This window comes from Marmota marmota, unplaced genomic scaffold (genome assembly GCF_001458135.2).
Source record: "Marmota marmota marmota unplaced genomic scaffold, marMar, whole genome shotgun sequence".
In the NCBI taxonomy this organism is placed as follows: domain Eukaryota; kingdom Metazoa; phylum Chordata; class Mammalia; order Rodentia; family Sciuridae; genus Marmota; species Marmota marmota.
The window spans coordinates 753425-781400 of record NW_025999862.1 but is presented as its reverse complement, the minus strand read 5'-3'; the positions used below and the strand labels follow the sequence as shown (position 1 = coordinate 781400).

The 27976-nt window shown below is 35.8% G+C and overlaps 1 protein-coding gene across 1 annotated transcript in view; it reads left to right on the top strand.

The window, feature by feature from the left end:
* Positions 1 to 6152: 6152 nt before the first annotated feature.
* Mcu (mitochondrial calcium uniporter) overlaps positions 6153 to 27976 on the top strand; it is a gene marked incomplete at its 5' end in the record, with an annotated part of 98632 nt that continues 76808 nt past the window's right edge. Inside the window, one exon of the mRNA XM_048808798.1 lies at positions 6153 to 6173. Coding sequence (XP_048664755.1) covers positions 6153 to 6173 — 21 coding nt within the window. The remainder of the gene's footprint in view (positions 6174 to 27976) is intronic.

The following is a 27976-nucleotide window of genomic DNA, read 5'->3' as shown; positions in this document are numbered from 1 at the left end:
GGTGACGAACAACTTGTGTAGATTGATACAGCAGGAGTGGGAGCCCTTTATTGCAGGACAGGAGTGGTATTTATATATTCCACACAGCTTCTCTAATTAACATAAACTAGATACATCAGTCAACCAATAAGGAATCTCCACACTTAATGGCTCGCAGTCAACCAATAAGGAATCTCCACACTTAATGGCTCACTTTTGTTACTTCTCAAACCACTCCCTCTGGCATTTTGCCAGGCACCATCCAGACTTGTTTAAGAACTCTAACATTCCCCTGGCAAAATGCCAGGTGTTATTTTGACTTGTTTACAGACTCTAACACTGAAGCCTAAAAATGTTGCTTTATGGTTACACAGGATGTGGCCTTTCTAGTGATCAGCCCCAATCCTGAAGCTTTCTATTGGCCACCAGTCACCTCATCAGGATACAAAAGAAATTCCAAGGGTTTTAGAAGCTATGTGCCAGGGGCAGAGACCAAGTATATGTCTCTTATACCATAATATCATATTGAGAGAAGGAATACAAATGACACAGCAGGTTTGTGAGAAAAATATTCTTTGGTGTGATTTCTCAGTTTGTCAAGGGCATAGGGGAAGAATGCACTCTTTATGCTTGATATGATGTAGTGAAACAAGAATTGTTTTATTTCAAAGAGTATTTTGATTTCATTTGTGCTTTGAATCTACTTTGCAAGAAGAAAATCAGTCACGCCTACTTGTACTCCTAGTTCATGGCACGTTGTTTTGTAGTCCTTAACCTGAGAGCCCCAAGGTGAGAGGCAAGATGTTCTGAAAGAAATAGCAATCAAAGTTACAAGGGAACCTCCAATCCCCCATCCATTCTCTACCTAGTTGTCTTTTATACCTTAGAGGCTATGAGATGTTTGATTTACTCTGATGATAGAAGCCCAAGATTGAGGGAAAACAACCTCATATTTTCCTTGCTGTATGTACTTCTGAGTTTAATGTTTTTGGAAAGCATACTCTTCTTTTATCATGCATGGACAAGTATATCTGCCATGTACTTGTCCATGTATGATAAAAGTTTAGTTTAGAATAGGTATTAAGAAACTCTCAAAAGTAATTTATAAAGGTTTCATTTATTCACTAATTAAATTTTATCTTAAAAGATTCTGTCTCAGCACTTAAACAAAAACAAAAGCAAAAAAAGTGAAATACATATTTTGTCTAGTAGTCACATTAATACAGAATTAAAATTTTTGTTTGTTTGTTTGTTTTAGATGGACACAGTACCTTTATTTTGTTTTATGTGGTGCTGAGGATCGAAGAAAATAACAAGAGCATCAATTCAGAGTGATCACCTATGGATATTAGGAAGATATGAAATATAGGGTTTAGAGGTAGAAATGATGGTCATGCATTTCTGGTTTTTACAAGTTTGCAGATTACATGAAGTTTCAAATTATATAGACATAAAATTAATGAAAAGAAAAGTTAAAATAAATTTGTATATAAAACCCATGTGGGTTAGGGGTGTAGCTTAGTGGTAGAGTTCTTTCTTACCATGTGTAATGCCCTGTGTTTGATCTCCAGCACTGAAAACAAAAAATAAAATAAAACAACAATAACAAAAAAAATCCAAACAAGCAAAAAAAAAACAAACAAACAAAAAAAAAAAAACCACACACACACACACAAAACAAAACAAAATACCCAAACCAGTGAGGACCATTAACATATCTAGTCACAAATAAACATCAATTCTATTATATCTGTGATAAAAATTAGCTATGGAACTGATAAAAGTGTAGGATTTATATACTGAAAACTATAAAACATTATTGAAAGAAAGAAAGCAAGCCTAAAAATTGAAAAGTTATTTCATGGGACTGGGTTTGTGGCTCAGCAGTACAGCACTCACCTAGCACATTTACAGGCCTGTATTTGATCCTCAGCACCACAAAAATAATTAAAAAAAAAAAAAAAAAGAAAAGCTATTTCATATTCATGGATCAGAAGATTTAATATGGTTAAGATGGCAATACTCTCAAAAATATTCTCAAATTACTCCACAGATTCAAATGATTGCTATCAAAATTTCTGTTCCTTTTTGCATAGATTGATAAAATGATATTAAAATTCATATGAGAATTCAAGGAACTCAGAATAACTAAGAGAATTTTGGAAAAAGAGAACAAACTTACAGGAGTCAAGTTTCCCAGTTTCAAAACTTACTACAAAGAAGACTATACTGGAATAGTATAAATGTCATCACCTTTATGGTTAATTGATGTGCTAGCATTTTGTTGCTGTGTCAGAATTCCTAAGAAAATCAACTTTGAGGAGTAAAGATTTATTTTGGCTCATGGTTTCAGTCCATCGCTATGGATCTGTGGAGAGGCAGAGGTAGAGAGGTCATGGTGGAGCAAAGTAGCTCACCTTTTGGTTGCTGGAAAGGAAGGAAGAAGGGAGGGAGGAAACAGTATTCTGGGGGAAATTTTTATGTGGAATATGGTATCTTGTTATCGGTGATCAGAAAAAAATTAAATTGAATTTGTTTAGTAAGAAGTTTGAGAATAAAAAATTGTTGAGATTGAGTCTATTTGGAGTCAGAGGGATCTCTTTGTTTAGATGTATGAACTAACCATGTTTTAGTCTAGCCTCGGCTATCAGGATTTTCTCCATGCCTTACTTTGCCTGCTGACACTTTTTCTAATATAGCCTCTCAATTTCTTAGATTTATTTATTTTAAATGACTTTGTGGACTCAAAGTCAACTTAAGATTAGTTGTGTTATGGGTGGTGAGGATTCCCCAAAGTAAAAAATTCACAAAGTACACTGTGTGAGGCATCAGCCATTTATTCCATTTTTGGTTAAAGAAGCCTTTGGGAGCTTGGACATTTCTGGTTGTTTATAGAAGCAGATGGTCATGTTGCGCATAGGCAAATGTTTTGTTTTCCTGGGAATCAGTTGAGACTACATAGGAGAGCTTAACCTGAGCTAATGGTAAAGGAAGAGAATGATTAGTCTCTTAATTCCTAAAACATGCTTTAGAAAAATAGGAATTAACTTTCTTGTCAGTTCCTTTTTCTGTTTCCCTTGGTTGCTATGATAATATTTAAGGTCTTTGCAGCTTGGCCAAAGGGATAATGATTCTGGAATTCATTTTTTTTTTTAAGAGAGACAGAGAGAATTTTAATATTTATTTTTTAGTTTTCGGCAGACACAACATCTTTGTTTGTATGTGGTGCTGAGGATCGAACCGGGGCTGCACGCATGCCAGGTGAGCGTGCTACCGCTTGAGCCACATCACCAGCCCAATTCTGGAATTCATTTTAGTGACAAGCTCTCTGTAGAAGATCCAGATAGTCGATTTTCAACAGAACGAGGACACTATGGTTCGTAACCATGCATAGCCTGCACTCCTTTTTATCCTCATCAGGTATTTGGGATCACTTCCCTGCAAGAGAAACCATGGGCCACAGCAGGACTCTGCAGAATCCACTCTACAGTCTCTGGATTAAGATTCTCAATACGTTGTCCCAGAACCCTCCTTCACCATTGCTGATTCCACAAACATATCCTGACCACACATTCAGGTCGGGGGAACACAGAATTGGCAGTATAAAAGAATGCCACATCTTTTCTCAGCCCCCATGAAAACTCCTTTGTGGAGTGCCTGTAGAAATAAAGAACTACTTAAACTTGTGCATTTCCACTTATAGAGTGCCCACGACATTTTTACCTTCACACTGTGTTTATTCTCACATCCAAGCTCTTCCAAAGGCGCTCTTGTTCTTTTCCATTTAAAAATCCTACCTATTTTGAATTTCTTCTGTGGAACTCATTTTAACTTTCATTTTTAAATTTAACTTTACATGGATATGTGTCTAGTTTCTCTTACTAGTTTATAAGTTCCTTGCATGTGGCATCAAATATTAATCATATCTTGGCTGATAGGCAGCAAGACCAGGAATAGCAGAAGTTATTGGGACTAATGAAGTTGTCTCACTATGAGCTAACATCCTGCAGAACTATCCAAGGACTTCAGAAATATTTGTGACTGGTGATGACTCTCACTGAGCTTAAGGCAAACCTGAGCAATCTCTGCAGGCTGCAGTTCTATAGGAAAATGTGAAGGGAGTTCCCAGCCATTAAAAAAGGAATAATAACTCAATTGATTTGAATTTTTTTGCAAAATGCACTTTAAGTATAATCAATATTCACCCTAAGTACTTCATTAAATAGTTTGAATGAAACCACTACATTGCAAATGGTCCACATTGGTTAGAAAATGTCAATGTATAGACTGTTTTCAAATTGGATTTTATTACCTGGAATAGGTATACCATCTGCTTAGTGGGACAGTGTTGGGATATCTAGCTCATTTTCTTGCAAGGGAAAAACAGGTCAAGTTAAAACTTTTAGGATAAAGAGAGGATTTGTGGGGAGGGAGCTGTTATAGTCAAAGTGTTAATATAGAGCAAATACAGTTTATTTTCTCAAGAAAAGGCAGAGAGCAGAGATCATGCCAAGAAAAGTGCATTGGGTGGGGTGGAGTGGGGAAGAAAATGTGATAAGTCCCTAAAATCAGATGCACGTGGGAAGGCTCCTCTCTATGATTAGCTGCACACGTTTTTTTTTTTTTTTTTTTGGGGGGGGGTGCAATATTTGGTGTTGCCTTTCTTAAATGTCTGTCTTTTTTGTTTTTTATTCTTTTACGTTGTTCTCAACTCTTTGCTTTCAAAAGCAGGCGAAGGAAAAGCCTATTAGAAAGTCAAGAGCCATAGACTTTATAAAAATTACCAGTCTCTCAAAATAAATATCCAATTACTGTATTTTTTAAAAATATTTTTAGTTGTAGATGAACATAATACCTTTATTTTGTTAATTTATGTTTATGTGGTGCTGAGGATCAAACCCAGTGCCTCACATGTGTGAGGCAAGCGCTCTACCGCTGAGCCACAACCTTAGCCCCTACTATGTTGTTTTGATGGTTCCACATAATTAAAACCTGGCAGCTTGATTCAAGGGAAGCCCAGTAAGACCCGGCATGGTTGGAGATGTAGTTCCCTGTTTAACCTTTTAAGTTGTGCTGTATCTACCTGGATCTAGGAGAGGGTGGCATTTTCCAAAGAGTTCCTTCTGGTCTCCCTTGAGAACCAATGTGAAGAACATGCCTAATTCAGACAGACAGAAAGAGAGGGAGCTCACAGATTGCTCTGAATGTGACTGAAAGGCAAGTACAAAGCATTTTGTTTTATTTTCTTTGCTTTTACTTTTTCAGATCCTATTAAATTAATACTGTCATATTGGAGTGTTGCTCAATTTTCTTAATCTCTTAAAGCATGTCTCTTATGCAGATAATAATTGTGGTTTTTAAAGCTAATGTAAGTGTGATTTATTTACTTAAAATCAAGTCACCTTGTAGCTATGTAGATTTTCCCATGCATTCTGTTGAAAGCAAATGCAATTTTTAATTGGCTAGATTTAGTTGTAGGAAAGATTAAAGCATTTAAGAAAGCTTGCTTGCTGGAAAGTCCCACAAAGCAATTCAAGACAGGGATTAAATTTCTGGATGTCCTTGTCTGTCAGGAAAAGCCCTCTGGGTTCCTAGTAGCTCCTGTAAATGTTAATGTGGTGCTGTGCGGAGGCGTGAGGGAGCAATCTCATTTCCCTGCACGGTGCTGGGGAAAGCCTGCCCCTGGGTGTGCGTGGGTGTGTGTGAGGGCCGGCTGCGCCCGCTCCCTCTCTTGCTGAAGTGTATTGCAGAACAGCTTTGCCTTTTCAAGGGGATCCCTCCTACCCAGAGCAATTTGGTAATTCCTAAATGTTCATGCATTTTCAGCTCCAAAATGATAATGCCCTTCTTGGAGTGAGAAGCAAAAGGCACATAGGAAACGATCTTAAAAACACTAATCAGTTATGTGTCTTTTACTTGCTTGATGGAGTGATTCAAGCAGAATCTTGCTGTTGCCAAGGGAGTTGGGATTCCACACCATACAGGGTATGCTTTTCTTTTCCTTTACCCAGGGCTCTTCCTGCCTCTAGATGTTTAACATGCAGATGTGGTTTCATGATCCAGCAGGAGACTCTTCCCAATTTCCACATGTATTACGTAGTCAGCAAAGCAAGTGATAGAGGTGGCTGCTCCAGACAAACCTGGTGGTGCTACAGCCTGCAGTTTTCTAATAACCTTGGCGCCTCTGCTGCAAGGTTAGTAGTTGTGTTTACTGAAGCCACAGCTCTTACTTCTCTTTCTCTGCCTTATTCCTCTCCCCACCACCTTCCCTGCTGCCTGCTACCACTTAGATCAGTAAACTTGCCTTTGGTATGCAGAGACTAGACAACATTTAAAAAAACATATGCATAACAGAAATATATCCCAATGTCCAAAACATTGTCACAGTTAGTGGAAGATTAAGGAAACAGAATATAATATAGCCAAATGTATTCTAGAAAGTCATGCTTATTGAGTAGGCATTTATCTGACAGATTGAAATGAGCTTCTTTTGTGTGTTGGCATATAGTCCAGGCTTGCAATTTTATTCATTTTTAGTGTTTAATGTAAAATTCTTCTACTGATTCATTTTATGAAAATAAATTCTCACTTTATCTCTGACCTGAGTCTATTTTAAGACCCTACAAGGGAGCAGTTTTCATTTTAGTTTAATTTCTAAGAAAAACGTAATTTATGTGTAACCACTTAATTTAGTGTCAGTTGTCAGTACAATAATAGAAGTGAGTGAACTGAATCCTTTTGGAAAGTAAATTTTTATAGAAATCAAAGGAGTGTTACTCAATAACTCTTAATTAATAGGTGTTTGTGGAATATATACTATTGGAATATATTGAGCATTTTAGAGATTCTAAAGAATAACAGTATTCTTGCCTACAAGCTGTTTCTTACCAGTAGAAGATGAAAGTTGTCCATATAACAGTGAACGAGAATGTATTAAATAAGTTATTACCCTGTGCACTAAAAGTTCAGGAATATGATAATACATAATGTACTCATTTACCAAAAAAGAACATTTTATTAGATGTGAGATTAATGTTCAGAGCAGTCACCTGGTTTAATTAGTGTGGTTCTATCTAGCTATTTGGAAGATTCTATCTTGTTTGTTTCTAAATGTCCTTCCTGTCTTGTGTTTTATTTGAATACATCAATGTAGAGAGAGTAGCCACTGTTTTTGCCTCTTAAAAATGAGTCACACAGTAGAAAGAGATATGTTTAGTATCAGATATTCAGATCATAGTTGGGCTAATCTTAGCTCTGTGCCCCTCTCGGTGCCCCTCACTTTTCTCATCTGAAGCGTGGGGATGATATTAATTCATAGTACATTGTGAGTAGTTGACTTATGACAGAGGCTAGCCAGCCAGTCTGTCACTGTTTTAAAAGATACTGTAGTGGAACAGGTGGTTTGTTGGAGTAAACCTCACATTTGCTAAGTAAGGATACAGAGTGTAATGGATAAGTATGTCAGAATCCTATCCTAAAAACAGTCTAGAATGAGGTGTGATGACTTGGAACCAGTTTTCACAGATCTCTTATATCTTATCTTTTTCTTTAAGTGAAAAAAATAGGACTCCACTTAGAGTCCTGGCACTAGTTTACTTGTGCTTTCTAGAATGATTGTTGTATTTACTCCTTGAGACTTACAAGGAGTGGGTTTGGGTATTAGCTGAGTAAAACTAGAGAACAGGTTTGTAACTTCTCACTCTTGTTCTTTAGGTGACTTGACCAGATCTAAGAAGGGAATTGAATGGCTGGAGACTTTGGAAACAGCTAAGATACATTGGAATAGTGTGTGGATCAGCTGATATCTAATAGAGTCAATTGGCTTGGATTTGGGAGTTGCCGTTGCATATTCACTACAACATAGCATTTCTTTTTTTTTTTTTTTTTTTTTTTTTATTCACTCAAATTACTCAATACAATTTCACTCTATAGGTTCTTAATCAAGAAAACGACTATCCTTAATGCTAGGCACTGAAATAGACATAATCAATTCACAGCAAACAATTCTAGATTAATTCTTTTTTTTTTAAATTTTTTAATTTTTTATTGTGGGTTGTTCAAAACATTACAAATTTCTTGACATATCATACTCGACACTTTGATTCAAGTGGGTTATGAACTCCCACCTTCACCCCATACACAGATTGCAGAATCACATCAGTTACACATCCATTGATTTACAAATTGCCATACTAGTGTCTGTTGTGCTCCGCTGCCTTTCCCATCCTCCACCCTCCCCCCTCCCCACCTCTCCCCTCCCCTCCCCTCCTCTCTCTCTACCTCCTCCACTGTGTAACCCTGAGGGTCTCCTTCTATTACCATGCAATTTCCCTTCTCTCTCCCTTTCCCTCCCACCTCTCATCCCTGTTAAATGTTAATCTTCTTCTCCTGCTCTTCGTCCCTACTCTGTTCTTAGTTACTCTCCTTATATCAAAGAAGACATTTGGCATTTGTTTTTTAGGGATTGGCTAGCTTCACTTAGCATAATCTGCTCTAATGCCATCCATTTCCCTGTAAATTCTATGATTTTGTCATTTTTTAATGCAGAGTAATACTCCATTGTGTATAAATGCCACATTTTTTTTATCCATTCGTCTATTGAAGGGCATCTAGGTTGGTTCCACAGTCTTGCTATTGTGAACTGTGCTGCTATGAACATCGATGTAGCAGTGTCCCTGTAGCATGCTCCAACATAGCGTTTCTAAAATGTTTATAGCTTCTGTGATACATTTAGAGCTGCATTAGCTTTGGCTTCATGTCAAGTTTAGGAGATGATAAGAATTTAGAAGGCTAGCTTTGTATCAGTTTATAGTCTAATCATCTTGTTTTGAGCTCTCTCTTGTTTTGTGAGGAACTGTTCCAGTTTCAAAGTACATCCAGATAAAATAAGATTAAACCTTATCTGAGACACAATATTAGCTCTTCTTCTTACCCCTTCGCTCTAATGTAAGATCAGTGAGCTTTATCTCTAGGATTCCTAGCTTTCCCTTTCCTTTTCCATGAATTCCTCTTAAGACACATTCCCATTTTATTCTCCATCAAATTTGCACCCAAGTAAAAGATTATCAATATGTTAGACTTCTGAATTAGATTCATATTTCTTATTATGGCACAAAAATAGTTTTAAAGTCATATCATATTTGACCAAGCTGCTTAAATCCTACCATGAGATATGGAACACTGGAAAAGAAATTTGAAAACCACCTTAGTATCTTGAAAAGAATGTTATTTTCTTTTTTCACTGCATGGCCTACCACCCATTTTTGTTTTTACACTTCTGATATATTTGGTGGCTTTGGTTCTGATTTAAATAGTGGCTGTACTCAGCAGACTTATGGGAACTTTTTCTGTACCACGAACATCATAGACTACTTAAACTGTGAACTGCCGTAGGTCATAATTCTGAATTCTGAGTCTTTCTTGACCCTACAGCACTGCATTCCTGACATTTGCATTTAGTCTAGTCTAGTGTTTGTCCTTCATGTTGCAAAATTCAGCAATGGATATGGGAGGAAAAGATCTTCCCTGATCAGTATCCAGGGAATGTGGAGAGAAGGGAAATAATTTTTAGGCAATTCCAGGGCCTTCTATTCTTCTTCCACCGCCAGTTGAGGGTAGAGGGAGACACTATACAAGAAGTTGATTGTATTTTATTCCTTCCAGAAGCCTAATCAAATATGTAAAGACTGTTTACTGAATGAGATCCATGGTGAATCATATGCACTACTCTTGGAAATTGTGGAAACTCTGCAAGATAATTCTGACACGTTCTGATTTTTACTTCTGTTGTTTTGCAGATGAATGGAAATGAGGGTATAGTAGAAACAGAGTTGAATATACATCTCCTATTAAATTGAATATCTGTTTGCTTGATGAAATAACTCTGGGTACACCCGGGAGTCTCTGGTGCTTATTTATTTATAGGTCTGTATCTAGGGAAGGCTGCAGCTACAGAAGAAAAGCTATGAGGCATGCTGTATGCCACTATGCTCAGAAAGCTTTGTTCACAGAAGTACATTTGTGAATAACAGCACTTCAGTTGAAATGGAATCTCCTAGAATCTCAAAGCCAGTATATATTTTAAATCATAATAGTACTTTTCATTTTGATTATAGAGAAATAAGAAACAAATATATTGTGGTTTGACACAGACAAATCAGATATTTGGAGGCATTTCAAAATATTGAAAGCCTTGCTCTGTTGGTATATACTTTTAGTGGGTACTCTTCAGAGTGATTGATTCTCCCTAGAAGGAATAATGTTGATATAATATATTCTTATTAGCCTTAGTAGATGGAGAGAAGGGGTGTCAAGACCATATTAAAATTTAAAGGGAAAGAGCTCTTCACTGTCAAGAGATGAAAACTGGTGGCACATTTTGTCTTTGTTGCCCTGACTGTCCCCAGTGGTTTCAAACAAGTGTTCGGTCTTACGTCATTTTAGATTCTTTAAATTGTATGTTGACTATTATGCCTTAAAATCAAAATGTAGGTCTGTAAATCTCAGTCACTGTGTATCTCTTACCATATTTCAAAGTTGTGCAAAATGGACAAAATAGAATTTTAACTTGCCAGGCACTATAGTGCACCCCTATAATCCCAGCATCTCCAGAGGCTGAGGCAGGAGGATTGTGAGTTCAAAGCCAGCCTCACTCAGCAACTTAGAGAGACCCTAAGCAATTTAGCAAGACCCTGTCTCAAAATAAAAAAGAAAAAGGTCTGGGGAATGTAGCTCAGTGATTGACTGCTCCTGGGTTTAATTCCTAGCACACACACACACACACACACAGAGAGAAATTTAACTTAAAGTTGTGTATGGGCTGCAAACCACAATCATTGGCATTTATCATTTCACTTCGTGCTGGGTTTTAAACTCTCTTCACAGCCTCTCCATCTAAACCACAGTCCAGGGTATGCAGTCAGTTTTTCATTGTAGCCCTTGAATGAATTTTCTTTAATTAATGTTTTCTCCTAAAAAAAACAATGCTGAAAAGTCTGTACTTTTTCTTTCTTGAAACTTTTTCTTGAGTATATTGTCTATGTTATATATAGAAGTTATTTTTGTTTTGTTATCATCAGGGAACCTTTCAGCCCAATGTTGATCCTCATAGTTATTGAAATGCCACTAATCACCACGTGCAATTAATCTGAAAATTACTATTTGAATTCAGGTATATTGGTTGTAAAGTTATCTGTGCATCTTTATGTAAGAATGTGAAATTATTCAAATTCATTTTAAGTTTTCCCCTTCTGAGCATGTTTTCTGTAGGAAATCCTTTTTAAATGAAAATTTAAAAATCTAGTACACATTTTTAAATGACTGTATCTAGAAGACATTGCTACCTCAGTTTTCTTTACCAAAAGGACCCACATGTATAGTAATTTTACAGTGGAGCTCTTGAAGTAAGGTTTGAATTCTGTCTCTACCCCCTCTCATCTGTTTGACCTTGGTAAAGTCACTCAGAATCTCTGTGTGGATATGAGAATAATAATAATACTTCCTTAGGTATTTGTTTATAGATTAAATTACATCAGTACATGTAGGGTATAGTGTATTACATGGCTAGTGCCCAGTAGAGTTGGTGGCAGTAATGATCATGCTACTTTTCAAGGATTACTGCCAAGATTGTAGACAGGTACCTAGAAATATGCATTGTTACAGTGGTGTGGCAGAGTCTGCCTAGACCCTCACTTAGGCAAAATAAAACAACAGATGGGAAGCCAGATGCCGAAACTATTCAAAAGGAGAGTACAACAAACAAACAAACAAGAGAGACAGGAACTATCAAAACATTTTTGTAGAAGTCAGTAGTCTGGGACAACTTAATACCCTATATACCTTTATGGCTATAAAAGTTTACTTTGTTAAAAGAGAGATCTTCAATCTGGTTATCTGTTGCTTTGTAACAAGTAAAAATTAGAGACTTAAAACTAACAGTCATTTTATTATTACCTCTTATGTGTAGGGTGGTTTTTTGCTTAGGGTTTCATATGTATTTGCAATCAGATGATAGCTAGGGCTTCCTTAACCCATGTCTGGCTGAGGCTAGCTGTTGTGTGGGACTTCTCCTGGGGCTATAGGCTGGAGTATTTCTACATGTGCTGTTCCTGTGCAACTTGGATTTCTGTCTGCAAGGTGGCTAGTTTCCAAGAGGGAACATCCCAAAAGAATCAGGTCAGATTATGTTTGCTATTTATTATCTAGCCTTAGAAATTATATATTATTACTTCTTCCACCTATACAGGCCTGAATCTGTGATAGGAAGGATATTCATAGCAGTTACTGAATGATAGAAATTCTGGAATCCAGACAGTACAAGTTCTTTGAGGGTTAATTTTTCATGTCCAGGATTGTTTGCTGAGGTTCTTGGCTCTGCCTTTTGGGTTCTGCATTCTGCTTTTACATGAAAGTAGCCTGTTTTTTGTTGTTGGGTTTTTTTTGTTTGTTTGTTTTTTGCAGCCGAGTAAGTTTTCTTGGCCAATTTCTTGCCTGTACAAGTTTGGGAGGCCCAGAGGCTTTCCTTCATTTTTTTCTGTTTCTGACCCTTTCATTCCACAATGATACAATTTCTTTTAAGCCTTTGTGGGTTTCTTATGAATCAGTTTATAAATTTATTCCATTAGACGGACCCACATAAGAAATCTCAAGATAAGCCCTCTTTACCTTAAGCTCCCTATAAGATGCTGTGGGACAGCACCCTTTGGTTTTTTAGACATCTTATTGTATGGTGGAAAATATCTCTGAGGCATGTGCTTAAGATGTTTAAATAGTTCTTCTCTTCTGTTTGAAAAGGTCCATAAAACACAACCATATATCTTTTGGAGGTCTTTCCACCATATATCTTTCGGAGGTCTTTTTTTTTGGTGGTGGTGGGGGGTGCGGTGGTTGACCACGGAACCACATTCCCAGCCCTATTTTGTATTTTATTTAGACACAGGGTCTCACTGAGTTGCTTAGTGTCTGACTTTTGCTGAGACTGGCTTTGAACTCTTGATCCTCCTGCCTCCCCTTCCTGAGCCGCTGGGATTACAGGCATTTGCTACTGCACCCAGCTTCTTTTTTGAGGTCTAAATATTTATTTTTTAGTTGTAGGTGGACACAGTACCTTTATTTTGTTTTTATGTGGTGCTGAGGATCAAACCCAGTGCCTTGTGTGTGCTGGGTGAGTACTCTACCACTGAGCCACAACCCTAGTCCCCTTTCTTAGGTCTTAATGAAAGATCATGAAAGGCCCATTTTGTATCTGATATTTGCCTAGAACCTATTTCTTTATTTGAGAATATTTTGCCTTTCTATAGACTGGGAATGAGAAAAAGGTTTTCTTAGTTTTTATTTTGCTTTGTTATTTGTTTCTTGTTTTTGTTCTTCCCCAAGTCCAGCATATTCTAGATGATTTATATTTCCTTTAAATTTTCCTTGAAAAAAAAATGACAAGCTTCTTTGTTTGCTTGCTTTTGTTTTTTTTTTTTTTTTTTTATCACTCTGTCCAGTTTATACNTTCACTATAGTTTACAGTGTTACAGTGAACATTCATTCATTCAGTAAATATTTAGTAAGCACTCAGTGTGTGCTAAACACTATTTTTGGTGTTGAAAACACTGTAGTAAACAAAACTAAATTTCAGCCTTTGTGAAGCTATTCTCCTGTGAACGTCGTATCTTTGTATACTTGTGACAATTTCAGTACAGAACATTTTTGAATTGTTAAGCAAAGAGGTCACATTAGAAACTGCTCAATCTTTTTAGTCTGTTCTAATCTGATAGAAAAAATACTCAACTCATCTAATTTTTTTTAGTGATTGTCATTATTAAGATCGAACCTTTGGGGCTGAGGCTGTGTCTCAGTGGTAGAGCGCTTGCCTAGCTTGTGTGAGGCACTGGGTTCAATTCCCAGCACCACATATATATAAATGAATAAAATAAAGATCTATACATCTAAAAAATTTTTTATTAAAAAGATCGAACCTTTTTTAAGATATTTGCCAACTATATTTCTTCTTTTATAAATTATCTATTTTTATCTCAGAGATAATGGAGAATATGTGATTAGAGTATAATAATACATTGCTTTTGAGACATTAGACATCTGACATTTGCTTGAGTGGTTGTAGTTTTTATTATTACTAGCAATTTTTTTATAGTCAGTCTGACAAATAATGTAAAAAAATGGAAAAATTCTTGTGTAAGTAAGATTTATTTATTGAATAACTTAATGAGTCCATATATCTTTTTAAAAACCTGTCTAAAAATTACAGCCTTTGAATTGTTCTGTTCATCTGAAGACTGAGAATCATTGATAACAAAGGCAAACATCCTCTAAAAGGAAAACTAAATAAAAAAGAAAATTGTACTTTCCTAAAGAAATCTTAGAATCGAATTAGTTTTGGATGATTTTTGTTAACCTTGCTAGAATGGATTTTTTTTTAATTGAGATACAATAAAATACACAAATCTTAGGTTTTGGATTATTTTTTAAATAGTTTCAGTGAAAGGAGAAACCAAAAAATTTAGCATATTATTACTAATTTGAGGAGTGGGTTTGGATAGAGACCCAAAGTACCATATTCATAGTACTTTGAAGAGTTTAGTCTAGAAAATTTATAGTACTTTCAGTACTGTGACATACTAATGTAACTATGAGTGTGATAGAAATTTAAAATGTTTTGGAAATGGTGATGAAGAATTCTAATTGATTAAATAATTTTCTAGATAATTAGTATTAACTCATAACATTTTCAGTCCTTCTTGCTGAAAGTTTTTTCAAAAGATAATAATCAGTCCTGATGACTTTATAGGTATAGGGTAGTGAATATTATTATTATTTGACTGGTTATATTGCCAGCTGCTTCAGGAACATCATTATGATTATAAATGTATTATAAATCACCTGAAATTATAGTATAAAATCTGTAAGAACAGAAATATTTGTTACCATTTTCTAGTTAGGACCTTTAAGGTTATATAATCCAGTCTTCATATCACAGAGGGAGAAACCAAAGTTCAGAGAGAGATAAGGAACTTGAAAGAGATCAGTCAGTACTGGAGCTTTCTGGCCTCTGAATAGTTCTTTTTTCTTCCCATAAACCCTACTTTCCCTTGACAGACTTCCACTAACTGGCCACACACTTCTTAAAGGATCTGTGATAATTCTTTGCCAGTTTGTTTTCTTAAAAATCGCTACTTTATTTTAAAAGCAGAAAATAAGACCAAGCGTGGTGGTGCACAACTGTAATCCCAGCTACTTGGGAGGCTGAGGTAGGAGGATGCAAGTTCAAGGCTGCCCCAGGCAATTCTAGATAACTCTCATTCATGTGAGATTTCCTTTTGAGGATACTGATGTGGCCTATAAATACTTCATGTTCAACTCAACGCTCCCTTCCCCTGCCTCCCTCCCTTGAGAGAATCATCTGCCATTGCTTCAGTAACTTCAGCATTGTCAGTGTTCAGAAATGGAAACTTTCACAGTTGAAACCTTGGTCCACTCTATTCTGAAGGCCTAAGGCATTTCCTGGTGGCCTTTTGGGTTTAACCTGTACTTTTTCTGGAAATAAATGGCTCTGGAGACAGGCTCTTAGTGTATAGCTTCCCTTTTTTTGGTGGTGGAGGATGCTGGGAATTGAACTCAGCACCTCCCACATGCTAAACATCTGCTCTACCACTAAATTTTAACCCTGCCTGCCTCCCTTTGAGAAAATCATTCATCATTGCTTTGTAACTTAAGCATTTTCAGTATTTGATTATTAAGACTAGGGATAAGAATAAATAAACATTTTTTATTCCCTAAAATAATTTGGTACTTAATTGAAATATAAACCAACCCTGTTTGAGTTTCTGTAAAGAAGATAAAAAGAAAAAGAAAGAAAGGTTTATAAGTTATTCAAAGCTAACAGCTCTGGCTAAGGTTTCTCTACGACATGTCTTAAAAGTTCTTCAGTGAACCTGGCAAGAATCTGAATTGAGGCCTAGAAGTTTGTAATTAAGTCAGAAACTGAATGAAAGAAAAATGACTGTAAAGGCAAATACTTAACTGCCCTCCGCTGTTGAATAGCCACAGCTCTCAGAGCCTTCCTACACAAGGGCATTAAATGTGTAGATATCTTCAAAATACGCAGCCTTTGCTTTAGAAAGCAAACACAACATTGATTCTTTTGTCTAACCCTTAAAGCTTCACTATTTTTTGCTTTTCCTTTGTTTGGACATTGAAATTGTATATTTATATATTTCTCCTTATTCTGTTAGTGCCTATGAAAAGTGAGCTGATAAATCTGTTAAATCCTTCACCAAAACATCAACTTACTTTGAAATATTTATAACTCCTGAGTAATTGTGTTGGGGTGTTTTTCAGTTTAGCTTAACCAGCAGTGGTTTCATTCCCTGTACAACCTTCAGGTCATGTACCAGAGAATTGTGTCTTATTTCATTTGTATTATTCATGAGTCTGTTTCTATATTTCTCTAATAATAGAATAATACTCCCCCTGCCCATTCTCCTTTGTGAGTTTTGTTTTAAGAGAAGATAGGCTTAACACGAATAATTTTCAGGAGCAGAATTAGATGGGGCTGTCTGTATAGGTAATCTATCTTGGTTTGTATTATTGTGGGGAATTTAGCTTACAGAGTGCCTTGTGTGTTGTGTTTTTCCTGCTTGTACGTTTGTTTTAGAAACCATTTCTTTAAAAAATCAGAAGCAATCCTCCTCTCATTTTTCCTGTATTGCTTCATCCATATGGCTCTCATTTCCCCACCTTCTGCTTGCCTATTGTGATAAATACTCAGTGAGCCCAAGGAAGCTGCAGAACTTTTATTTAATAATGCAGTAATGAAAAGAACTGACAGATACTTGCCACAAATGAAAAAAAAGATACAAACTCATAAATCTGGCCTATTTAATTTGTTCCTGGGTAGCATCTCTAGTTATTCATTCATTTATGTAAGCTGTAAAGTCTGAAAAGAAAAGAGCTTGTGTTTCAATACTTTTCAATTCTTATCCTCCAATTGTTTGGCATAAATAAACTTCCATTTTGTACTTTCAGTATTTCATTATGAAATTTGAAAACCACTCTGAAGATTGAAGGAAAAATGAAGGTAAAAACAAAACAAACCCAAACAAAAGTTTGGATGAATTGTTTAATGACTCCCACATACCTGTGACCTCACTTCATCAGTTACCAACACATGGCCAGTAGTACTTCATTTTCACCCTTGCCCGTTTCCTGTGCACACACACACACAAATACACATATGTTTTATGCAAATTATTTATCCTACCATTTTTTTGTAAGTGCTTCAGTAGCCACACTACTGTCATTGAATCTAAAAATATCAACACTATTACCTTAATAGCATCAGATATCTAGTAGTGGCTTAAATATTCCTGATTGTCCCATAAATGTTTTCAGTTAGTTCACTTGAAGTAGGATCCAAATAAGGGCTTTACAGGCAAGTATGTGGAGGCCTTTTATTTATTCATTCAAATATCCAGTGATTATTTGGATGAATATGTCTTTTATGTGCTGGGCACTATTCTTGGTGCCAGGAACATAGAGTGGAACCAGTTATGGAACTTTCATTCCAGGATGTACATGTAGACAGGAGGGAAGAGGGTGGAATCAATAAAAAATAAAATATTGCATAATAAGAAGTTCCAAGAATAGAATAAACCTGAATTTTGTGCGCAAAGCAACTGTTGAGGTAATTTAGATTGAATAGAGAAGACTCTTCTCAAGAGATAATATTTAGTAAAACTTGAAAGATGAGACGAAGCCAATCATGTGAAAATCTGTGGATGGAATATTTCAGGCAGAGAAAAGAAATGTATGTAAGCTATAAGACTGCAGAAAGGTTGGCCATTTCAAGGAATGTATATATAAGGAGTGAGGATGCAGGGGTACAAAATAAGGTTGGAGGGGCATTTAGCTTTTATGTAGCTATAAAACAAAATTAGTAATATTCAAATGTTGCCTTAATGTTATTTGATAATATTTTGCTAAAATTATGAGGCCAACTTGAAATATGAATATGGTTCCAATTACCGCTGCTCAGATTTTTTTTTGAGTTTAAATACATTACTATGATATAATGATTTGGTTCTCCTGGATTTTGTTTTCCCTGTTTTTAAAATTTTTTACACGACCTTTCATAATAGCTTGTTGTAATGATGTCACTTGGCCACATAGAACTTCTTTCTTGTCACTAACAGTGTAAAACACAAATGTGGAGATATTTTTTGCGGCATTACTCCAGTTCATCTAGATTGAGCTTCTTTAAAGTTCATATAGCACAACTGTAAAGGGCGACATGTGCTTTGATAGTTAATATGATTCCCTTAGTCACTGAGAAGCAATAACTACCATATTGAGTCACACATAGAAGTAGCATTTTTATTTATTATTTGGAAGTCTAAGTGAGGTAAAAGACCGTGGCTATAAGTAGATAAAATAGATAACCTTATAAAATGGTGCGTCTGTAAGGTAAAGGGAGAAGGAAGTCACTTTTGACAGTAATTTATAGTAACTTGGAACAGGTTGAACATTCCTAATCTGAAATCCCAAATTCTTCAAAACCCTGACACCACAAGTGGATAATTCCATACTGACTTCTTGTGATGTCACAGTCAAAACATAGGCACAACAGAATTGTATAAATTTATCTTCAGGCTGTTTGTATAAGGTATATAGGAAACATAAATGAATTTTGTGTTTAAATATGATTACATCCCAAAGATATGTCATATGTGTATGCAAATATTCCAAAATCTGAAGAGAAAAAAAAAAGCAAACCAAGATCTGCAACACTTCTGGTCCCGAGCATTTTAGATAAGAGATACTCAACTTGTACTGTTAATTGATCTGAACCTTAAATGAGAATTTTGAGGACTGTATTACCAATTGTTGATGATTACATTTTAAAGATGACTAACATTGTGCCAAATACCCTTTTTCTGAAATCTTTTAAAAAATAAGAAGAAAAGAAAAAGAAAAGAAAATCTTAAGGGGCTTCTTCTTGGAACTGGTAACTTTTTTTTTTTTTTTGGAGATACTTTTTTTAAAAAAATATATTCATTTTATTTTTTATATGGAGCTGAGGATCCAACCCAGTGCCTCATGCATGCCAGGTGAGCATGCTACTACTTGAGCCATATCCCCAGCCCGGAACTGGTAACTTTTAATGTGTTTTATGCCAAGAGAACTAATGAAATTTCCTTAATTTCAATGAGTTCTTTTTTATTTGTCCTTGTTATTAGATAAGGAGGTTAGTCATCAGGATATAATCAAAGACCACATTTTGGCTCCCAAGTGACATAATTCCAACCTAATTGAAACTATGAATCTAATACTTTGTTCTGCTTCCTTTTACTCCAGATAGATAGATATGCTCTTTACCCTCCTTCTCACTCCCCACAATTTAAGCTTTGCTTAGAAAATGGACCTGATGAGGCTGAAGATGTAGCTCATTCTCATATAGGTAAAGTGCTTGCCTAGCATGCGTGAGGCCCTGGTTCAATCTCCAGCACCAAATTAATTAATTAAAATTAAATTTAAAAGACCTGATTTTTTTTTAACTTCAGTTTTGATTGGCTGTCTTAATGGATAGCCAACAGATGAGAGGGCACTGAGAATTTTTTTTCTCATTCATAGATGTGTATTATTAGTAAAATAACATTCTGTTAAGATGTATTTACAAATTATTAGCAAGCTAAAGAAATAGAAAAGTAGAAGGAGAATCATTGATCTCTGTCCAAATTCTGTTTACTTAAACATTTAATTACTTTTCCAAATAGAACAGTTACTTAAATACAATCTAATAAGCAACAAGAAATAGGAAACTTTTTAACAATCTATTGACAAGCTTCTTTTACTTGATGCCAGATGGGTGATTTCTTTAAGGAACACTTAGGGGAAGAATAACCTGAATTTAAAGAACAGTGATGTTTTACAGTCAACACAGTGAACATTAGGTTTCTTTTGTCATTACATTCAGCTGCTGGCCTACCTTTCCTTCCACCTGCTATCTTTGAAATTCTGCCAGGTTCCCTTGCCTTGGCTTCTAATGCAGAGCTCATTACTAGCCAAATGAGAAAAGATTCAAGTGAATGTTTGCCCTTAAACTAAATGATTCTTCTGTAGAAATTTGCTTGTGAAACAGGAACAAACATGGGCATCTGAAACACTTCAAAAGCTTACAGTATCCTAAGAAATATTTTACAGTTTCTTCATTTAAGAATGAAGTTTTCACAACATTTTACTGAATTTTCAGGGAAATTCTTTGTATCATAGGGTAGATAGCTGTTACATGGAAAAAAGTAAGACTCTGATGATATACTTTTAAGGTCAATTTTAGAAGGAAGCATCCTTTGAGTACCTTAAAGAAGAGTTGGGATTGGTTTATTTCTGAAAAGCCTTGAAAAATCAGAAGTTCTGGCTTTATTCTTCAGCAATTCAGAACTAGTGAATATTTTGAAGAAAACACAGTATTATCCAGTCTTTATGGAGGTGACTGGGTACCCTGATGAATATAACAGAAGGACAAAAGATCAGAGGTTATTGCAGTAGTTTGAGTGGCAAGTACTTTCCACTTGGTGCTTTAAGTGTGTTAGTACTTTGACAGTTGTCAATATCTATATTTATAAATACAGAAACTAAGGCTTGAAGCAATTATAGATTGCTCAAAATCACAAAGCTAATAAGCAGGGGAACTGAGATTCAAATCTCTATGTGACTAGGGCTTGTGTCCTTTTCTGCTTGCCCATACAGATAGGTAGCATATTTCAATAGATTTTCTCCCAGTAATTGTGAGTGTTCTTGCATGATACTACACTAACACTTGATAAAATATATTCCTGGACAGGCAAGGAGGCACTTAAACAACAGGCCACTATTTTCTCATACTTATGGAGCCTGGAACAAGAGCAAAATGCCAGTATTATTGGTTTCTGGTGAAGTCTCTCTGGTAAGGTAAAGGGAGAAGGTAGTCACTTTTGAAAGTAATTTACAGTAATTTTGACAGTAATTTACAGTGGATAGCGCCTTCCCACTGTGCCCTCACATGACCTTTTCTCTGTGCAAGTCAGAGAGCAAAAGAGACAAGTGATGTATTCTGAAAGGTTAGTTGTAATAATGTTGATTCTGAAACCAAATTACTAAACTTTTCATATTTTTTACTGTTAGCTTTCTATCAGTGTGAAAAAATACCTAAGATAACCAAATGAAAAAGAAGAAAAATTTATTTTGGCTCACGGTTTTGGAGGTTTCAGTCCATGGTTGGTTGGCCCCATTGTTTTTGGTCCTGTGGCAAGGCACATTATCCTGGCAGTCATGCACGGTGAAGGAAGATGAGGAACTCTTCATGGTAACCAAGAAGCAAAGAGGGCTTGTGTTCTTAACCACTGAATTACCCCAGTGTTGATGGTGGGGGCAGGCAGGAAGAAACAGAGATGCTAGAAAGGTATTAATAGACTGGATAAGGTGTGGAGTTGGCCGAGAGCAGGAAGTGAAGACTCTAAGGTGGTTCTGAGGCTTAAGCCTGAGGGACTAAGTAAAAGGTTGGAGTTATAATTAATCAAAATTGGAACTATAGAACAGTTTATTAGCCAGAGATAATTAATAAGCAAATAGAATTCTGAATCTGAAGATCCATATAGAAGGAACTCAAGATATTATTTTTATTGAGATAATAACTTGAAGTTCTAAGAAAGATTGACCTCTCTAAATAGAATGAAGTATGAAAAGAGCAGGGCAAAGGATAAACCTTGAGGGAGGCATATTTTGGGGATAGCTAGAAGAGCATGAGTAAATGAAGGAGACCCAGAAATGGTAAAAGACACGTTCAGGCAAGAAGTAAAATTAGGGATTCCTGGAGTGTCATGGAATTCAAAGAAAATTATTTCAAGAGGAGGAGGTAGTCAGCCATATCAAATATTCCCAAAAGGCATAATAATATAAGAAATCAGAAAAAGGCAACAGAAAGTAAAACTCAATTGAAAAGTGGGATCAGTGGTGGAGGGGGGTGAGTGTAGGTACAGAACTAGATGTGTGTAAGATTGGAGAAAAGAGCCATTGAATGGAGATATAAGATAGAAAAAGAACAGAATGAAGAAGTGAAAGGATAACCTTAAAGGAGTAGGGATACTTCTTCCTCTGGGATAGAATAAAAGAAGAGAAACAAGGAAAAGAAAAGAAAATCTAGAGAAATTTTGCAATGGAAGAGAAAAAAGTTGTGAGGATGATTTCCGAAGAAATGTCTTATTTTACTGGCCTTGGTAAAATAGGAGGGGAGAGGCCAGCGGCAGTTCCAAACAGCTGTGGAGGAGAAATCTGAGAGTGCTAGAAATGTGTGAAGGCATCTAATGCTTAAACCTCTAAACTATTGTCTAGTTCAAGCAGGTGGCATCAGTTACGACATTTATGTTGCTTTTTTTCCCCCATAGCCCTTGCCTCATCCCACAACTGTATTAATGAAATTGAGGTTTACCAAAAAGGAAATATTGGGAAAGTGGGCTAGGAGGTTAAGGAAGCTAAGATGCTAGAGGACATAATTAAAATAAGGCTTGTACTGAGTAGGGAGGGTGGTAGAGCAAGGAGGATAGGCCTGGATGTGTTTAAGGAGAATATTGGAAAGACTCAGTCACTTCCTTTGGTTACACTCAGTAAGAAACCTCAGAGCTATTCAGTACATGTTTTTAGAAACAACTGCTCAGTGTGTATTTTATTAGTTTACTCCTCAGGGTCACATTTTGAACCAAGATAGTTTAAACTTAGATCTTTTACAGCTAGTTTCTTAAAATGAAAATACATAATTTTTTATGTTTTTATTTGTAGATGGGCACAATATCTTCCTTCCTTCCTTCCTTCCTTCCTTCTTTCCTTCCATCCATCCAGTGCTTTCTTTCTTCCTTTCTTTCTTGTGTTGAAGATCTAACCCAGTGCCTCATGCATGCGAGGCAAGTGCTCTACCACAGAGTCACAACCCCAACCCCCAAAATACATAATTTATAATATAATAAAGATAGGCTGTCAAATTGTTGATAATACTTAAGTCCAGATTGCCCTCTCAGTTTGTTTTGTGGTTATTGTTTTGAGAAAAAGTTTATTGATGTTAAAGGAAACTTGCATTCTAGACTCAATGAGCCAAAATAACATTTGTTGAGATCTTGTTCAGGGGTGTGTGTGTGTGTGTGTGTGTGTGTGTTTCTGAACTGAGTTGGCATTTTTATAAGATAGGCATTTTCATGTGTCTGCTGTAGTTATTTAGGTGGAAGAGGTCCAGTGTAACCAACAGACTTGGTCTTCTAACAATCTGGTTAACAAGATTTATATTGGAAGGTCAGTTGGTGTCTTTCAGATTATTCTTACAGTTGGAGGTTTTCTTTTCTTACCTAGTCAGTCACCCAATTGCTCTTTGCTTTCCTTTCAACCAGTATATTAGAATTGCAGATCAGGAAGAAAGGACTCTTTCACTCAGTTTAGTTGGATAGAAAAGGCCCACTGTTCACCTCACAGATTGTTTCTTTTGCTGAGAAGACAACTTTTTAGTTTGAGTCCATCCCATTTATTGATTCTTGATTTTAATTCTTGTGCCACAGGAGTCTTATTACGGAAAATTGGGGCCTAGTCCCACATGATGGAGATTAGGGCCTACTTTTTCTTCTATTAGATGCAGGGTCTTTGGTTTAATTACTTGATCCACTTTGAGTTGAGTTTTGTGCATGGTGAGAGATAGGGGTTTAATTTAATTTTGTTGCATATGGATTTCCAGTTTTCCCAGCACCATTTGTTGATGAGGCTATCTTTTCTCCGATGCATGTTTTTGGTGCCTTTGTCTAATATAAAATAATTGTAATTTTGTGGGTTAGTTTCTGTGTCCTCTATTCTGTACCAGTGGTCTACCAGTGTGTTTTGGTGCCAGTATCATGCTATTTTTGTTACTATTGCTCTGTATTATAGATGCCCTTCAGTAGATGAATGGATTAAAATGTGGCATATATACACAATGGAATATTACTCAGCAATAAAAGAGAATAAAATCATGGCATTTGCAGGTAAATGGATGGAGCTGGAGAAGATAATGTTAAGTGAAGTTAGCCAATCCCCATAAAACAAATGCCGAATGTTTTCTCTGATATAAGGTGACTGATTCATAGTGGGGTATGGAGGGGGAGCATGGGTGAACTCTAGATAGGGAAGAGGGGTGAGAGGGGAAGAGAGGGGGCAGGGGGTTAGCAATGATGGTGGAATGTGATGGACATCATTATCTAAAGTACATGTATATAGACATGAATTGGTGTGAACATACATTATATACAAAGATATGCAAAATTGTTTTCTGTATGTGTAATAAAAAATGTAATGCATTCTGTTGTCCCTGTATTTAAAAAATAAAATCAATTAAAAAGAAGAAAAGACCCACTGTTAACTAAAAGTTGTCTTTGAACTTATTAATGATATCCTTCAGTCTCTGTACAAAGAATAAATAGTAATGATGTTTTAAATTTTTGAAAAAATAAATTTTTGTTAACCAATTTACCTTTGAAGACAAATGATAATCTCTCAAGATAACAAAATTTAAAAGAAGAATTTTATAAAAAGTTTCTTCTGGATTTTTCAGTCTATTTTGGTACCTAGAGGACATCATTTAGATGTCCTTTCCTTCATCATAGATATGACCTAAAACATTCCCCCATATCTTCTTTCTTTTCAGTAGAAAAACAAATTTCAGCCAAATCTGTGTTTTTTGTCACTTGTTTAATACTATTTATGCACAAATAGACTTGAAAGCAATTTCCTATATAGAATGTAATTTAGGAAATAGTATTATTTCACTACTTATTTTGGATGTTTATAGTGCTTTACAAAAAGGAAAATGTAATGCTTTTAATTTGTAATTTCAAGATTTCTTTTTCTTTTTTCTTTTTTGCATTGTTGGGGATCAAACTCAGGATCTTACAGACACTAGGCAAATGCTGTACCACTGAGCTACAGCCCCAGCCTTTCAAGATTTCTTATACTTCTTATCCATATGAGATGGGCAGAGCAAGAGACAGAATAAGTAGAAAAAAGGGAGCCTCTGATCTAGTGACAGAGAGAACAGAATTCTGTAGAGAGATAAGGAAGTTTGAATATATGTTATGGAGGGCCACAGGAACTTCAGGGATGGTCTCTAGTGAGTAATCTTTAACATTCATTATGACATGATTTAAAATGGCATTGACAGGGAATTTACCTGCCAGTACATAACTTTGTATTGAAATTTGAAGCCAATTTGTTGCTGCAGAACAATATGAAAGGGAAGCAAAAACAAACTTTGTTTTTATTACTGATGTATGTAATGTTTTGTTAAATGCTTAGGTATTATGTTATCTGTCTATAAGTGTCCTATCGGAAGTTGGTGGAGAGTGGGTATCTAGTCTTTGAGTAAATTCAAAATCTGCAGCTTGACAGGTTACTCATATCTGTGGCTTGGAGATTCAAGACATGTTGTAACTGTCACATCTGATTCTTGGATCACTTTCATCACTGTCATTTCTAAGCTGTACTAAACATTAAGTAGCATGAGGGCTCACTGTTGCCATCATTTGGAACTCAGTCTAATTCCTAGTCCAGTATCTTCACCTAGCATTCTGGATTTTTTTGTATATTGAGGATGACATATGGCAGGAGTCCAAATAGATTCCCCACAGGAGGCTAAAATGAAACAGCTTTTGTCAAAGTGTGTAGAACCCATCAGAACACAAATTCGAACAATATAGGCAGCTGTGGACTCCAGTGAGTGGCAGCTGACCAGTCAACTTGGAAATAAGCATTCAGAGACAGAGTGTCTTTTATGAGCAAAGACATCATTCAGCAATGTGATGTATGGCCCAGAGTTATAAACAACTCTGAAAAATGCAGAAACCCATACATTTAATGATAGAAAGTAATGGATAAGTAAGCCAAAACTTGGGAATGAAGTATAAGAAGACATGTAAATTTAAATACCCTCTCTCTGGGCATCTGCACTGTAAATAGCATATTTTTGTGATTTTTTTTAATGATTGAGAAATAATACGTGATTACTGCATAATTAGGGAACTTTACAGAAATAATCATATGAAACTATTTGATATATGTCCTTCTAGTCTACACATGAATATTTTTTTAAAAATTTAGATCCATACTACATGATGTATATTGTAACAGAATAATACTTTAATGCCTAGATCCCAAAATTTTAAACCTTAAAAATCACCTAATCTAACCCTGAAATTAGAGGAGATATTTGAACCCAAGTGGCAGAAGGTGAAAGAGGAAACATAATTATACATATAACATGTCAGCAAATAAGGGCCAAATCAAATGGAAGACTACAACAAGGGGCTTTGATAGTCAGGTGAAACTGTGAATGCAGTCCTGGTAAACTGGTAAAACCTAATTGCAAGGCACCAGGGAAGTCTTTATAGTACAGCATTCTACAGCACTCTTAATCCAACTGACCTGACAGAATTCACCTGGCATGGCTGCTGGAACAGATCTCCAAAGAAATGTTGTTCCTGACATAGCCTTCCTCTAAGCAGTTCTTTTACAGTGCTGATATTGGTTTTTATCTTGCATTAAAACCTATCATGCTTGTAATTTATTTTTTTAAAGATTAGTTCCTCTCAAATTAATGTTTGAGGAAGAGACTTCAATTAAAGGTAGCAAAGTGAAGGCATTTTTACTCTTCCTCTCTCTTTTGAAACTCACCAAAAACATGAAGTTAAAAAAATTTAAGTTCTTCATTAATGAACCTAGGCACAAGACTAAGCCCTAAAATATACAGAGTGAAGCAAAATTTGCTAAATTCAAGGCTGAATCCCTTCAGGACTCTCAAGCTAATACACAGATTTCTCTGAAAGCGTTATGTTACTTTAGAGGTCTAATCAGTGAGCCTTTATTGGAGTTTTAACATTTAGTTTTTCATAGACTTACAAAAATTGTAGACATGATCTGGGGAAATATAATAACAACATTTTTAAAGAACTTGTCTGACATAAATTTTAAGAAGAGATGATAGGACAATAGGAGATGAAAAACCAGTGGGCAAACCTCAGCAAAGGGGTATAAAAGAAAAAAAAAGCATCAGAGAAATAAAAACTACATTAGAAATAACAACAACAAAAGTAAATGTAACCAAAGACATGGTTGAGCGGCTTGAGGAAATTATATGAACAAGAAAATATGAGATTAGAGAAAAAATCTAAAAATTGCATGAGGTCAGTAAATTTTCCATAAAGGGCCAGACAGTAAATATTTTAGGCTTCACAGAGGGGCTAGATTGTGCTTGGCTTGGTTGCCAAGCTCTGTTCTTTTTTAATATTTATTTTTTAGTTTTAGGTGGAGACAATATCTTTATTTTTTACTTATTTTTTTAAATGTGGTGTTGAGAATCGAACCCAGCACCCCACACATGCCCGGTGAGCGCCCTACCGCTTGAGCCATATCCCCAACCCCCAAGCTCTGTTCTTGAAGACCACAACAACTGGAATCCAGTTAACATTTAGAACTGTAATAGGAAAAAAAGTTTTCTGAAATAATTAAAACTTTAGTCCATGAATAATTGATATAAAACAACTGATATCAAGGCATATCTGGTGTAATTACAAAACTGGAAGGCTAAGGAAAGAATTCTCTGATCATCTAGGTAGCGGGATAAGGGTCAGATCTTGGGCTCACCTTAGCTTTCTCCTGAGCAAAAAGCAATGTTAGAAAAGAGTTACGGGGTCTGGGGTTGTGGCTCAGTGGTAGAGTGCTTGCTAGCATGTGGAGCTACTGGTTTAGACCCTCAGCACCACGTAAAAATAAATGAATAAAATAAAGGTATCATGTCCATCTACAACTAAAAATATTCTTAAAAAAAAGAACTGAGAAATGTCTGCCATGTTGTCAGTTTAGCTCATTTTTTTTTTTTTAAAACCAGCCAGATACTTTTAAGCATAAATACAACAAATGGTCCTGATGTAGATGGAAAGACTCAACAAATACCCAT